Genomic DNA, 15,000 nt, shown 5'->3' on the forward strand with positions numbered 1-15,000 from the left:
GGAAGGGTGGGGTGGGGGTGGGAAGAGAGTTGGGGGGGAGGTAGAAGGGAAGGGGGAGTGGGGGAGGGAATGGGGGATGCATGGCGGCTAGGATACGGGTGTTGGTGGGGGGGGGGAGGTAATAGGGGGGAGGGTAGATGCGGGGATGCGGGCAGGGAATAGGGGATGGCGTGAGGGAGGGAGAGGGGAGGGGAAGGCAATGGGGGAGGGGGGGGAGAGGAACTGCATGCGGGCGCCATAACACTTCAGCGGATCGATCATGAATGAAGGGAGGGGGGAGGGGAGGGGAAGGGTAGTAACATATACAATAGCTTGACGGTAGTTTTTGGAGGAAGGAGGAAGAGGGGGAGGAGGATCAGTGGAAGAGATATCACAAGTATAACCGCATAATCGTGCAAGAGGAAAAAATATGCTCGACAGCTCGATCGCGTCGTGTGAATAATCCCCTCGACTTAGTCTCAAATCTCATGCTATTTATTTTATCTTTTTTCAAGGACTAATATGTGTGCAGGATTTATATGTACATACACAGAGTGTGTGTGTGTGTGTGTGTGTGTGTGTGTGTGTGTGTGTGTGTATGATGTGTTTACGTGCGTGTGTGATTTTTGTTTATGTGATCGACGCTCCTTTGCGTGTTCTAAACAGCAGGAAAACGCAGTCATTTGCATCCCTCAGCTCGAGGTTTTGCTCAGCCATGGCTCGGGGGAACACTCCTACCCCGATGTAGTGCTTCTATGTGACGTGTCGCCTGAAAGGAGGCTAAGGACTTTTTTTTACAAGCATATCTCCTGATTTCCACCAGGATGCCAGACTCCTGATAAGATAACTGTCTCTAACTTCCTTTCGGTTCTTCACACCTCTGCTGCCATGTAGCTTCCTTTGTTTAGAATTGGGAGCATGTATTCTTGAATCCCACTGGCTATCTATCGGGGCCATTAGTATATGTGTATGTGGGGGGAAGTTTGCCCCCCTCAAGGTCTGGCTTGCCCTTCCCTCAAGGGCCACACTTTTTGGCTTCTATTACTAAATTACATATATATAGGTCCGGTTATAACTTAAAATTCCTCTAGAATAGCCCGTTTTTTCTAAATGTTTTCCTACCCACTCTTTCCCTCCAAGAAAAAGCTGAAATGACACCCCTGCTACTTATATACCCGATTTATATCTTAATACCATATATTTCTCCTTATCTTTACCTTCTTTCGTCTTGTTTTTTTGGTTTTTTTTTCTTTGTACCTGTCCTGTCTCTTTATTCGTCATTCACTTCCCTTACAGACTCGACTATTGAAATTTTGTTTCTTATACTGGTCGTCACAGATACCGATGCGTTGTTTTGGCACATGACATTTTCCGGGTATAGATCCAGAGAGAAAAAAAAACTGTGTGGAAAATTAGGTTAATTTAAAGTTAATCGGCACGGCAGGACGTATGTACTGAATTTCGCTCGTACAATGTGAATTATTAACGAAAAAATTGCTACTTTATTCTCGCATACTTTGTACGATAACACGACTGGCATTAAAACGGGCTAGAAACTAGTATGCAGTAAATACGAACTCGATGAAAGAGAGAGAGGGAGAGGGAGAGGGAGAGGGAGAGGGAGAAGGAGAAGGAGAGGGAGAGGGAGAGGGAGAGGGAGAGGGAGAGGGAGAGGAGAGGGAGAGGGAGAGGGAGAGGGAAAGGGAAAGGGAGAGGGAGAGGGAGAGGGAGAGAGAGAGAGAGAGAGAGAGAGAGAGAGAGAGAGAGAGAGAGAGAGAGAGAGAGAGAGAGAGAGAGAGAGAGAGAGAGAGAGAGAGAGAGAGAATGAGAGTGAGAGAGAGAAAGAGAGAGAGAGAACGAAAGAGAGGGAGAGAGAAAGAGAGAGAGAGACAGGGAACGAAGGAGGGAGGGAAGGAGGTGGTGTATATGCTGGGAGACGGGGAATTGTCTTAATCTAGGAGATGCACGCCTTGGGAACAGTTAACTCCGAAATATTTAGTCAACTGAATTACTTCATTTCCCATAGTACCACTACATAGTATAAAGCAATTTCTTAGTGTTATGAAATATGGTAGTGATAGAAAAAAAAAAAAAAAACAACCTAAAGAGGGAGAGAGGAAAGGGAACGGCAGGTGATGAGGGAAAGGTTTCTGGGAAGGTGGTGGTATAGCTGAGGAGGGGGGGGGGGTTACAGCTTCCCGGACCCCCGATGGATGGGGGGGGGGGGCTCCCAAATGACGTCTGTTAATTATGTTTAATTTTGAATACTTTTGTACGGAGAAGAATTCAAATAAATAACTGCTAACATTTTTTTTTTTTTTTTTTTGTATATCGTCATGTGTGTGGATTTTCATCAAACCTAAACAATATGTAGGGGAAGGGAGTGAGATAAAGAGGAAAATGGAGAGAGAGAAAAAAATAAGAAGAGGGAGAAGAAGGAAAGTGACACAGGGAGCGAGATAAAGAGGAAGATGGAGAGAGAGAAAAAAGAAGAAGAGGGAGAAGGAGAAGGAAAGGGAGACAGGGAGCGAGATAAAGAGGAAGATGGAGAGAGAGATAAAAGAGAAGAGGGAGAAGGATAAGGAAAGCGAGACAGGGAGGGAGATAAAGAGGAAGATGGAGAGAGAGAGAAAAGAGAAGAGTGAGAAGGAGAAGGAAAGCGAGGCAGGGAGGGAGATAAAGAGGAGGATGGAGAGAGAGAAAAAAAAAGAGGGAGAAGGAGAAGGAAAGGGAGACAGGGAGCGAGATAAAGAAGGAGAGAGATAAGAGAAGAGGGAGAAGGAGAAGGAAAGCGAGACAGGGAGGGAGATAAAGAGGAAGATGGAGAGAGAGAGAGAAAAGAGAAGAGGGAGAAGAAGGAAAGCGAGACAGGGAGCGAGATAAAGAGGGAGATGGAGAGAGAGAAAAATAAGAGAGAGCGGGAGAGCGTAAATGGATATTACATCCAGGCAAGAACACTGCAGTGAACTTTTTTCATACAAAATTTATATGCTGGCCAAGCCTACACTATCACTGCTGAGAAAGCTTAAAGGGTGCTCTGAGACGCGTTTTTCAACTGCTGTAATACAGAATCATAAGCTGATAATAATGTTTTTTTGTTTTATTGTAGATTGTCAATATATTCTCCAAGTTCTGGAATCGGACTGGTATTTAATTTTAGCCTTGCAACACTTTCACAGATAGATAATCTTACTTACATGTTAATATGTATGAAGGAATACTCTTTAACATTTGCTCCCCTGTCTTTCAGAGTTTAGTGTAAGTTTTATCTGTGCATAAAATAAATCGTCATTTTAAATGAAAAAAAAAAAAATATTGACAATTACGAAAATCGTTGATTCGAGAAAATATACATTTTTGGGATACGAACGCAGAACTTACCCAAGTTTTACTCCGTGTCTTTAACATTTGGTGGAAACATCCATTTAGACATTTATTGGACAGAAGAATCCAGTTACACTAATGAGTAAAACAAGGTAAAAATGCACGATAACACTTACCTCGGCATAGAGTAAATTTTCGTAACCTGAAAGTCCGTTTTCAGGTGGCCTTTGATTCCCAGGATAATCTCTCAGCTTTGCAATGAAAACCAGAATGTCCCCCTTGAGCCTGCTTAAAAATTCACGACTGCCACGAGGCTGGTCGCAGGATCTACATACCAGAAAGTAATTCACAGTTCAGAAATGCGAAGCGTATTTAGTTAAACAGAGTACGATGGAACGTACGTTAAAATTCACTTCTGCATGTTCGCACTGCGCCCAGTTTCTCATGCAAACACGCGTATGTTGTACAGTGACACGCACAGTGGCGTAGACAGGCACACAGACACACTCACTTACTCATTCATTCATTCACTCTCTTTCTTTTCCTCCCCCCCCCCCCCTCTGGAGAGAGAGAGAGAGAGAGAGAGAGAGAGAGAGAGAGAGAGAGAGAGAGAGAGAGAGAGAGAGAGAGAGAGAGAGAGAGAGAGAGAGAGACCAAAATCACGAAAAAGAAAAATATATATCTTGTCTGGAGTGAGTGAGAGAGAGAAATACTGTTATTATGTAGATGCCCGTTTTGGAGATATGATACGACTCAGTACAGAACACCATATAACAAATAAGTCCCAAAGTGATCCTTACTGGTTTTCTTATCTTATCAATTAAAAGAGGATGTCGGTGTAAGCGGACACACCTGATAGGAGGTTCAAAAGATTGTTTTTTACTCTTGCATTTGAACAGTGGCGGTTTGTTGAGGTCTATGGCGTACCTTGGGTTGATATAAGCAGTTCGTGGGAAAGTTTAGGATAAAATGACGTTGGGATGTAAATATGTAATGGCATTTGTGGCTTCCTTGATATTGCTTTACTTACGTGTACGCACTCAGAGAGGGACGCTCACTCCCCCGTACCAGACACACGCGCACCGGCACGCACACGCACAAACACACACACACGCACACGCACACGCAGACGCACACGCACATGCACATGCACACGTAGACGCACACGCACACGCACATGCACACGCACACGCACACACACACACACACACACACACACACACACACACACACACACACACACACACACACACACACACACTCACACGCACACGCACACGCACACGCACACACACACACACACGCACACACACACACACACACACACACACACACATACACACACACACACACACACTTTCATAAAGAGAGTGTCAGATGCGTTCCCTTGCTTAATTTGATTGTTTACTCATCCGTTTTACCAATGACCTATATGAATCATAAGTGACATGTTCAGCATTAAATGTAATGTCACCAACTCAAATCTTAAGAGTTCCATATATGCCCTGTACCCTTTGGCTCCATCACGGAAATATCTATGATTTTGAGGATTTCATTGCCATAAAAAAATATTATCGCCACATATGACACCTTCTCTGTAAGCACTTGATCTGAAATGGGCTTATCTAATGTGTGATTAGATTGTTAAAGGTATCTTTGCCTAAATTAAAAATATTTGTTAGAGATTATATGAAAGGTTAATTAAAGTGTTGAATATGTTTAATGAAGGCTCTATATAAGAGCTCTAAGTTACACGCGCATGTTGTGAAAAACCAAATTCATATTATATTAAATCTTGTTTTAATATCCACTTTGGTGTGATTTTTATTTGTAATGATTATATTTTACTGAAGCTAATATCAGGTGCTAAGATTTAAGTTTTCTTTATTCTGAACTTTGACCACATTCAGAGGATATGCTTGAATAGAGAACAACAGAGGAATCAAGTTGTTGATACAGTCTCTACCTAATATAAGTGGTTAATTACTTGAATCTATATTTTTATTGCGTGTTTGCCCAACTGCAAATAGTATTACCTCATTATATACTTTCCCTTTCTATACAGTAATCTTTAGTATTTCGGTGTCAGTGACTGACATCTATGTTTAAACACTATACCGTGAATGTTCATCTTTTAATATGAATATAATCGATTTTCTTACAGGGGGATTTTCACTATGAGTTTACGGAGTGTGATGAGAAGGGAGGCCGATGGAGGGTGAGCGTTCCCAAGCCTGGGGTGTGTGAAGGTGGTGCTCCTAATCCTCCAACTCGCACCGAAGATTGCAGTAAGTTTAAACGAGAATGTAATCTTTTCTCGGGAAATTATGTTATCAACTGTTGTATACTGAGTTTGAAATAATCAAAACTGAAATAGGCTATTGGGGTTCCTAACTCTTAAATCTAACAAGCAGCCTAAACAAGATAGTTTAGATAGTGGATAGATGCTTCATGTTCAAGGTAATGTGGTGTGGTAGTTAGTTACTGTTAGGTGTCCAGCTTGCAGACACTCGTTTACAGCTGCCACTGCTGGCTACGGGATGTCTGTCTGTCATCATGGTTTGGGAGCGGATTCTAGTAGCGAGAATAGCCTCCTTCTTGAGGACTTTGTTAGGTACCACAGACTGAGGCTTTCTGGCTCCTGGTATCAGCCTCTAGTGTTGGACATGGTATGATATGTGGCCAAAGGGATTAAACCACATTCTTGTTAGCACTCGCTGGAGGATCTTCCTCCAGCGAGTGCTGGATTGACAGGCCGTAGCTATCCAACTAAGGAGTCCATTGGCAAATTCACGAGAACAGGGCAGAATTTCATCTTCAGCAAGGCTCAACTGAATGGCAATTGAGATTTGTGTCATTTCATTGTGCACAGAATTCGGATACTGCTAAGAAGGGACAAGGAACAGTATATCAGCAAATTTCAGGAAATTTGAGATTGGAGGCTCCTGCCTACCAAACCCTTTTGATTGCAATACGGTACCATTCCCCTGGACCTGTTGAGGGTTATTGGCTTCCCTCTCTGGAAGGGGAAAGGAGATTAATAAACAGTATCCCAATGCTTTCAGTCATTATGGAAAGCTGAAATGAGTTTGGTCATGGGCAGCTGCTTGACCTCAAGAAAGCATTTGACTCTGTGCATTGAGAATAGCTCTGGGAAGTTTATTAGACCTGTATACTTATATTGGAAATGGTGTACAGTGTGGCGGGGGCCTGTCCAGCTTCTTCTCAGTGAGGCAAGGCTGTGTTCTTGCTTCAACACTTTTCTACATTTGCATGGGCTGGATAAGGAGTAGAGCTACTATCCAAAGTCATTGTTTGAAGAACACTGGGAAATATCAAGGTTATCTAACTCTGACAACCCTAGTGGCAGCTCTTGATACATTTAGTAATGAGGCAAAGCCCTTGGGTCTATAGGTCATGCTGACTAAGCTCAAGATCCAGGAGTTGGGGGGCCCTCTGTGAGGACCTGTTCAGTCAGTACATGCTTGTGTCAAGTGTCTTTACATATCTTGGTAGTGTAATTCAAGGCTCTGGGCAGTCAGACAAAGAAATCAATAGAAGGATAAGCCTGTCAACAGGTGCCATGAATTCAGTCAGCAAAAGTTTTTGGAGATACTAGTACTTGTGCAGAAGGACCAATTCACAATTTAGTCAATTTACTGTCAAATTAGCCTTATGGAAGTGAAGTCTGGATGCTATCCCATGCCATAGAGTCTCGTCTTGATACCTTTTGTAACAGGTCCTTGCCAGATTATGGGGTACAGTTTTCATGACCATGTGTCCAACCAATGGTTATATAGTGAGACTAGCATAAGACATTACTTGCACAATCTGGGAGTACCAACTCATGCTTTACAGGTACCTAGCACAGATCCCTGTGGGTGATCCTGCCCATCAGGTTCCTGGGTGGAGGAAGTCCATGGGATGACTTAGTTTAGTTTAGGCTTGGGCATATTGACTAGCCTTGTTGCAAGGACTTAAAATTGGCCAACAACCTACCTGGCAACTCACCACAAGGGGACCCTCGTGGCTGGAAGTGATGGATGGATGAGGCATTGTGCCCCCATATGCATTAGATCCATTGGTTGATTGATTAGAAACCAGGCACTTTATATTAGTTTTGATAGTCATTTCAGACAGTCAGTGTAGTAAAAGAAAAAACAAAATTATGCACATTTCAATTTTAAATGATTAATAACAACTTCAACACAGGTATTTCTTGTGACCCTGGTTGGTTCCTCGACCTCAGCAAGCTAGAATGTTCACTCTGCCCAAACAGCACCTACTCTCTTGGAGGTGGTGTCTACTTTGACAACTGGACAAAGCTCCCAAGTGGCTTCAGCTCTTACACTGAGGCTCTTAGATCAGCCTTTTCTGCTGGGAGGCGGCGAGGTGATGTGGACTGTGGAGCGTAAGTTTTTGAGCATTTATATAATTTACAGTTATGAATGTTTCTGACTATGCAAGAGCCCTATTTTTTTATATTGTGTAGATCATAAAATGCCTTTTTTTTTTTTTTTTTATTATTATTATTATTGTTATATTGTGTATTACAGTTATGGTTGGCAGCCACGTGGTGATGTTCTTGCAAGCAGAGGTGGTCAGTGTGCTGCAGTTCTTGTCTACACAGTTAAGCTGGTGAAGCCAGGAGCTGTCAAATATACCTACCAGTTCACAGATGACAACATCATATTTGAATTTCAGGTTAGAAATTCCCTCAGCTTCTTCATGTTTATGATGATACAGTATTCATTTAATTTACCATTCCTGATGATGTACAAACAGAAATTTGCATTAATTTTCTGTCATTATTCATAGGCCCAAGATAAAGAATGCCAAAGCATTGATGATGGTGATGACTACAAATGGCCCCCAATCACCAGGGAAGGACAATGGCAAACACGTACAGTCAAGCTCAAGCCTGGCCTCAATGTACTGCACTGGAAAACCATTGGTATAGAAGCTGGTGGCTCTTCTAGACCTGTGATGATCAAGAGTATTCAAATAAGTGGTAAGTTTTTTTTTTCTTTGGGAAGATTTTGTCATAATCATTAGAGAGAAAGCAGTGGAATTTGGGTTTCCAGATATTTTATGTGGAACTTCAAATTGAAGTGAATACTTAACATATCCTTTGGCATATCCACACAGGTGTTGCACATTCATCTGAATGCACAGAATGTCCTGCTGGAACATACAGTGAGCCAGGTGCCTCAGAATGCAAGGAATGTGAGGATAACACATATGCTCCACGAGGATCATCAAAGTGCCTACCATGTGACCCTGTGACTGAATATGCACCAAAAGGTTCAGCTGAGTGCCTCCCCCGACCACCATGTACTTCACGAGACTATTATGAGATAGACTCACCTTGTGATGACAAGAACCAGGTTAGAATTTACTATGAGTTAGTGTTGGGTAACATACCTTTAAAATATTGTAATAATAGGAAGAAGATATATATAATTACAATCTTTGGCAAATACAACTGTCTAAAATACTATATAACATATTTGTAGAAAATAGACAATTCAATGCTTTGTGGCTTCATGATTTAGTTTTCAGTGCTTTCTTATTGAAAATAAGCAATAAAAGTTCCTTTTAATGAGCTTCTGTCTTCCTACAGACACGTGCTGTTTATAAATGGGTTGAGCCTCGTGTATGCCGGATAAAGATGGAAGGCTCAGTAAGATTACCACCATCAGGGGAAATTAAGATGTGCCCTCCATGCAATCCAGGAATGCACTATACTGCTGGGCAAGGTGCAGTACTGACAGTGCATTATGTTATGTTCAGAGTTGTGTTGCACTTATGTATTATGGATACTACATATGTCTTAATAAGAGTGGAATAAGATAACATCCCCTTTGGCACTTTTTATTCTACAAGGTTTTACTCTCTAATAATGAAATAATGTCATACAGGTTGTGTATTTTGTCCACCTGGTGAACACAGTGATGGATTGTCTCCCTGCAAGCCTTGCCCACCAAGTACTGCCCCAAATTATGGCTACCAGTACCAGTGGTGGACAGCAATGCCACCAAGGATGGCTGCTACTTGCATGTCTTCTGATGGTTAGGAATTTCATGACTGTATACATCATTTAAAAGACAAGGAAATACATGCTTTTTGATATGCATTTATGTAGATATGAAAGATATGAAAATGAGAAACACTTGCATCACAGTATTCCAAGTTTTAAAAGTTGATTTGCATATTATCATGCTCATGACTAATATACATTTATGCAAAAAAAAAGATTTCTCTGTTCCTCGACCTCAGTCACTAAAATTTTGTATTGAAATATGTGATTCTGTAGGTCTCCATTCTTTGCAGATATTGGATGCAACAACTCTGAAGGCTGGCAGGTTGCTGGTGACCATATTCATTCTGGTCGAGGACATGCTGATGATGCTTACCTTGTTCTTAGTCTCAAAGTATGTTAATGGTATTTAATTCCTCCTTAATAATATATCTGATTGATTAAATATTTCTAAAAAATATTGGTTTATATTCTTACAATTTAGAAAAAAGATTCTTGGTGGCCAAGTGTTTTTTCTTAAATACAATTTTTCCTAAAGGTTGGTGGATTTCGAGGACGTGAAATGGGTGGAAGACCAATGGAGGTGGGACGAATATCTTTCACTTTTGAGCTGTCATGTGCTTCTGACTGTGAATTTGTCTTCATGGAGGTTAGTCTAATATTGTTTTCTCTCTTATGAAATATATTTACAAATGAACATTCGTTATATCCACAACAGATATTGCAAAAAAAGATCTGTCAGTTGGTAGTATTGCAAATGCAATGTTCTCATCTGAATCTTGTCCTTAGGCATCAACCAAGAAGGGAGTAATAGTGCTGAAGAGATGGACGGGGCCTCAGCCACGAATGTACTATAATTACATTGTTACTCGTAATGACTCCTACACCTTTTCATGGGCATTCCAAAAGGTAAATATAAATAACAATTATCAGCAAGTAATCCTTTTGTAGTTAACAAGAATATAGAGTAACTATATGTAAAAAGACAATTTCTTTGCACTTAGGAACCTGAAGTTGGATTAACTTTGTTTGAATTCATTTAATTTGTAAAGGAAGTCAAACATTGCATTATGTAACCCTGGTGTTATGCATATCATTTGACTATGAAGTAGACATAATATACTGTTGAAAATTATTTTTCATGTATTTTACACAATACCTGGTATGTTTTTTTCTTCAGATTTATGTATTTTGGTTTGAATTACTTTTCAGTGCTTAACTGTAATAGGTAAATCTTGAAGCACAGTGTTTGGTACTTCTCATTGCCTGTGGTGAATTTATATCTGCTTCTAAAAATGAATTTCCCAATAAATTGCAATGAATGTGCCAAAATCAAGTTTTCCAATGACTTACTTACATGTAGATTGAAATACAGAAATCCAGCATTTCAAAGGTCTGGAAAGAAAGGGTTAATGGTAACATTTTTCCTTCAGGTGTCATGGGAAAAGAGCTATCTGAAGTCCAGCACATTACGCATGTATGAAACTGACATGGCCAAAGTGTTCAACATTAATGTCACCAACACCATTGATGGAGGAGCTTCATCCTGCCTGCCATGTCCACAAGTCAGTGTCTTAGCTGCAGATCTTAACTATGAAGTGAGATAACACATCTTTTATCATACTGTCCTTTCAATAAATCATGATACCAGCGTATTAAATTATATTTCAAGCATCACAGGACTATTCTTCAAATGTATATTTTTATGAGTGAATTAGATATGTAGAACACATCTGACCATATGTGCCTTTTTTTATGCATTTAGACCTCAGAAGCAGCAGGCTGTATCCCATGCCCTGCTGGGCAGTATATAGAGAACAGCACAACAGAATGCACTCCTTGTCCAGCCAATACTGTTGTGACAGACCCCCTTCCTTATGGCCCTCAATCATGTTTGCCATGTGGTGTTGGCCTCACAGCTCCAGACCACCTTACTTGCATAGTTCAGTGCCGGCTTACTGTCGATAACTACACTTACGACCTTACTAACATCAGCAGGTAATACAAACCATTATACTCTTTTTCTTTTTTTTTTAATTATTATTGCTATTTCTGTGCTTTCTAATACACCCACTTGAAATGTTTTATGATACATATTTTTAAAATTAATAACAGTATTTTCAGTTTGGGTGTATGTCCTTAACAATGAAATATTTTTTTAAAGATAATTTTTTTTACACTTACTTTGATATAACAGGATTTTTTATAGTTATACATATTGATCAAATTAAATTATTTCTGTGCAGGCTGCAATGTAAAGATTTTTCTTGTTTAGAAGTGTAAATGAATATACGGTACTTGATGTACCAACACAGAATCTCATGCACAAATTTTTTTTTACCAGTGCACGGGCAGTGATGGGCAGTACGCTTTTTACATCCTCAGGGACTAAGTTCTACCACATGTTTAATATTTCTCTTTGTGGAAATACCAGTGTAGTATGTACAAATAATGTCACATACAACATGGAGGGTGAAGTTTCAACAGTAAGTCATGGTTTGTTACAGAAACTGTTATATAAACAAAATTATAGATGTTTTTGTTCACAAGGTTTTCTATTGACTCCAATGTAAAGGATGAAATAATTATCTTTTTATTTTTGTTCACCTTATAGATATTAGAAATATTTCCTCTTACCAAAGACGATCTACATTACAGGTAGCGTCACGTGTTTGCCGGTCCACCATAGTGCCAGGAGTGGAAGGAATGTCTGGTCTTTTTAGAGTTGGAGCTATTGCAACGCAGTCAGTTTCTCTTGGAGATCACCTCGTTGGAGTCACAACCAACCCATCATACTTGAACATAAGTGTGATCAAAGAATTTGTTCAACCAAATCGTACAAACAGAAAGGATTTGCATTTTTATTACTCAACACCATTGTAAGTGCCATGAAACTGTATAATTTTTTTTTCTATTATAATTTGATTGTATATATAGAAAATAGATGTTGTCTGACCTACTTATCTATTCAACACAGTCTATGGACTATTCTTAAAGAGGAAGTTACTAGGTTGAGATTATAACTAACATGAAATTTCATTCCTCTCCTTAAGGTCTACTCGAGCATGTCCTGATGGCAGGAGCACAACAATAACTCTTCGATGTGATCCAGATCAGCCTGGATATGGGAAGGTGACTTTGCCACAGCAGTGTCCAGATGGCACCTGTGATGGATGTAACTTCCACTTCTTGTGGTCATCAGCGTTTGGCTGCCCTGAGTGCTCTAAGAGTGAACTGATGTAAGTTTAAACTTCATTTCATAAAAGAGCAAGCAATGAAAAAAAGTATAGTGTGTGCTTGTGTATAAGTGCACGTGTGCATGCTTGCATGTATACATGCAAGCATACACATGCATACATGCAGTACATACTTATATAGTTGCGTACAAATGTGCATATTTAAACAAATATACATACATACACGTGTTTATATAAAGGCATACATACGTACATATATGCATATATACATACAAGAAAGTAGGACTGTTTGTGGTAAACTTTTTAGTTAATTGTGGTAACACAAACACAAATAGGAAGTTATGAGAATATAGAATCCTGGCTACTTCCTATAAATGATGGCTTCCATTTTACAGTGTTGTTCGTGGAGAGTGTAAGGACGGAAAGCAACCTGTTCATTACATCACTCCAAAGACATGCATTGCTCCTGATAATCTCCCTCAAGGGCGCACAGTTGCATGTTCCACAAGGCTGCCTTTCATTGTGGAAGTAGGTTGATTTCTTCTTTTAAGTTATGCTTGATCTATACAATAACAAAACTATTTGAAAAGAAATCATAGTCATCTTTAATGCAAAGTGAACATTTTTCAGGTTATTGTCCTGAGTACAGTAAGTATGGCTCTGATGTTGTGCCTGCTCCTCTTCTGCCTCTGGAAGAAGAATCAACGTCTTGAATACAAGTACATGAAGCTGGTTGCTAGTGCTTCTTCAAAGGTGAGGAATACTCACATATCTTGGTATTTCATTAAAGAGAAGGGAAAGTAACATATGTTTTGAACAAATTACATCTTTACATCTGAAAATATGGGTATATGAAAAGATGAGAGTCATTTGATAAATGGATATAATCCTCTGCTGATTCTTTCAAATGATGTTCTACTGTTTGAAGTACAGGAATTATTAAATAGAAATGCATTAAAACTCCTACTACTTTTCCAGGATGGTATGATGGAACTCCCTCCAGCTGAATCTTGTGCTCTGGATGATGGTGAAGAAGAGGAAGTTCAGTTTACCCAGAATGCCCCGCGGGGAATTCTTAGCAAACTAAAACACAATAAGGTTGCAGTAAGTGGGAGCAAGTTAATCACACTTTTAATTGGAAGTTTATAGTATTAATCTGGATGAGATGAAATAAATTTTAACTACATTGGATATATTAAGATTGATGCTTAATCAGCTGTGATCTGATGTTTCAGCTGTGATCTGATGTTTTCTTTCTTTCTTTACAGCCTAGAGAAGGTCGTGGATTGCTTGTAGATTCTTTGAAAATATCATCTAAAGACCCACTGACATAAAACTTTAAAGAGTACAGAACCTTCAGTAAAACTAAATCAATGTATCACTTATGGACAATCAAATGTCTGAGTGAAATGTTCTGATGAACTAACCAGCAGGTCCTATTAAAACTTGAATTATCCTGATTAGCCTGAGAACTAGTGTACGAGTGAAGAAAACTGCACACAGTCTAAGATTGTACATGATGTTTTTAGGATCTACCTGAGAATACTAGTCAGATGTCTCAAGATGACACATGTGCTCCCTTAATTTTACTGCATTGGGAATGTCACTAAATTGATGATGAAAGTGATAAATGTCCCCTGTATGATTAATTTCTTTCTTAAACTGTAAATTATTTATGCAAATGATTGTCAACAGTAAAATGAGGAAGTATGAATAGAAATTTTATTAAGGATTAAAATGAAGTCAGGTTCTTGTGAGAAAAGTCATCATGTTGATTGGCACATAGAAGATTTTAAATGCACCAGTTCCATATGATATGATACACATGGAGGAAACTATGGTAATGACAAAAATATTTCTTCTGAATTTTAGTACAGATTTTAACAATAAGAAAAATGTGCCAATAATAGAAAAAAACAAAAAAAACTGAAATATGATTAAACTACTTGTGAATAACACAGTGGCAGTGTAGTGCAATGGAGCAAGTTAAATTATGTTGACTCCTCACATTGATGGTGATTTGAGTGTGAAGGTCATGAAGTAGGAAATTTTCCTCTTTTTCTTTAAAGAGGTCTTAAATTTGTCTCATGGTAAATGGCTCTCTTCCCATATTTTATGTGTGTATATACATTCTGTCTTCTTTTATGTGACAGTATTCCTTGTATTGGGTTAGTCCTTCCAATTTTCCTGAAAAATGGGTGTTTATTTTTTTTATTTAATATATCTAGTAATCTTAATTAATAAAGGGATTATGTGGAAACCTAATTGATGTTGACCAAGAAGGCATTACTTAGTTTTTATCATATTATTTTTTTCTGTGTTCAACATATTACCTGTGTACAGTAATATAATGGTACTTAAGACAAATATCAAACTGATGAGTCTATATCTTTGAAGGAAATGTGAATTTGTTTATGAAATGACTTCAAGTATATTGTGGAATATCATTACTTGGTAAAA

At 39.2% G+C, this 15,000-nt stretch overlaps 1 protein-coding gene across 3 annotated transcripts in view; it reads left to right on the top strand.

Annotated features, from left to right (window-relative positions):
* LOC125036015 (endosome/lysosome-associated apoptosis and autophagy regulator family member 2-like) overlaps positions 1 to 15,000 on the top strand; it is a 22,479-nt gene that overhangs the window by 6,445 nt on the left and 1,034 nt on the right. The window contains exons 2-20 of one of the 3 annotated variants that reach the window (XM_047628368.1): positions 5,468 to 5,591; positions 7,516 to 7,714; positions 7,860 to 8,007; positions 8,122 to 8,314; positions 8,452 to 8,690; positions 8,927 to 9,062; positions 9,225 to 9,374; positions 9,637 to 9,737; positions 9,882 to 9,992; positions 10,133 to 10,252; positions 10,777 to 10,941; positions 11,109 to 11,341; positions 11,688 to 11,829; positions 12,002 to 12,222; positions 12,397 to 12,582; positions 12,936 to 13,068; positions 13,171 to 13,293; positions 13,519 to 13,638; positions 13,809 to 15,000. The exon at positions 13,809 to 15,000 is cut by the window's right edge and continues 1,034 nt beyond it. In XM_047628368.1, the coding sequence (XP_047484324.1) occupies positions 5,468 to 5,591; positions 7,516 to 7,714; positions 7,860 to 8,007; positions 8,122 to 8,314; positions 8,452 to 8,690; positions 8,927 to 9,062; positions 9,225 to 9,374; positions 9,637 to 9,737; positions 9,882 to 9,992; positions 10,133 to 10,252; positions 10,777 to 10,941; positions 11,109 to 11,341; positions 11,688 to 11,829; positions 12,002 to 12,222; positions 12,397 to 12,582; positions 12,936 to 13,068; positions 13,171 to 13,293; positions 13,519 to 13,638; positions 13,809 to 13,874 (2,910 nt within the window). In that variant the 3' untranslated portion in view covers positions 13,875 to 15,000. Of the gene's footprint in view, positions 1 to 5,467; positions 5,592 to 7,515; positions 7,715 to 7,859; positions 8,008 to 8,121; positions 8,315 to 8,451; positions 8,691 to 8,926; positions 9,063 to 9,224; positions 9,375 to 9,636; positions 9,738 to 9,881; positions 9,993 to 10,132; positions 10,253 to 10,776; positions 10,942 to 11,108; positions 11,342 to 11,687; positions 11,830 to 12,001; positions 12,223 to 12,396; positions 12,583 to 12,935; positions 13,069 to 13,170; positions 13,294 to 13,518; positions 13,645 to 13,808 lie in introns of all 3 variants that reach the window. The other 2 variants (XM_047628367.1, XM_047628369.1) reach the window with 2 other exon arrangements.

Source organism: Penaeus chinensis, chromosome 20, assembly GCF_019202785.1.
Source record: "Penaeus chinensis breed Huanghai No. 1 chromosome 20, ASM1920278v2, whole genome shotgun sequence".
Taxonomy (NCBI): domain Eukaryota; kingdom Metazoa; phylum Arthropoda; class Malacostraca; order Decapoda; family Penaeidae; genus Penaeus; species Penaeus chinensis.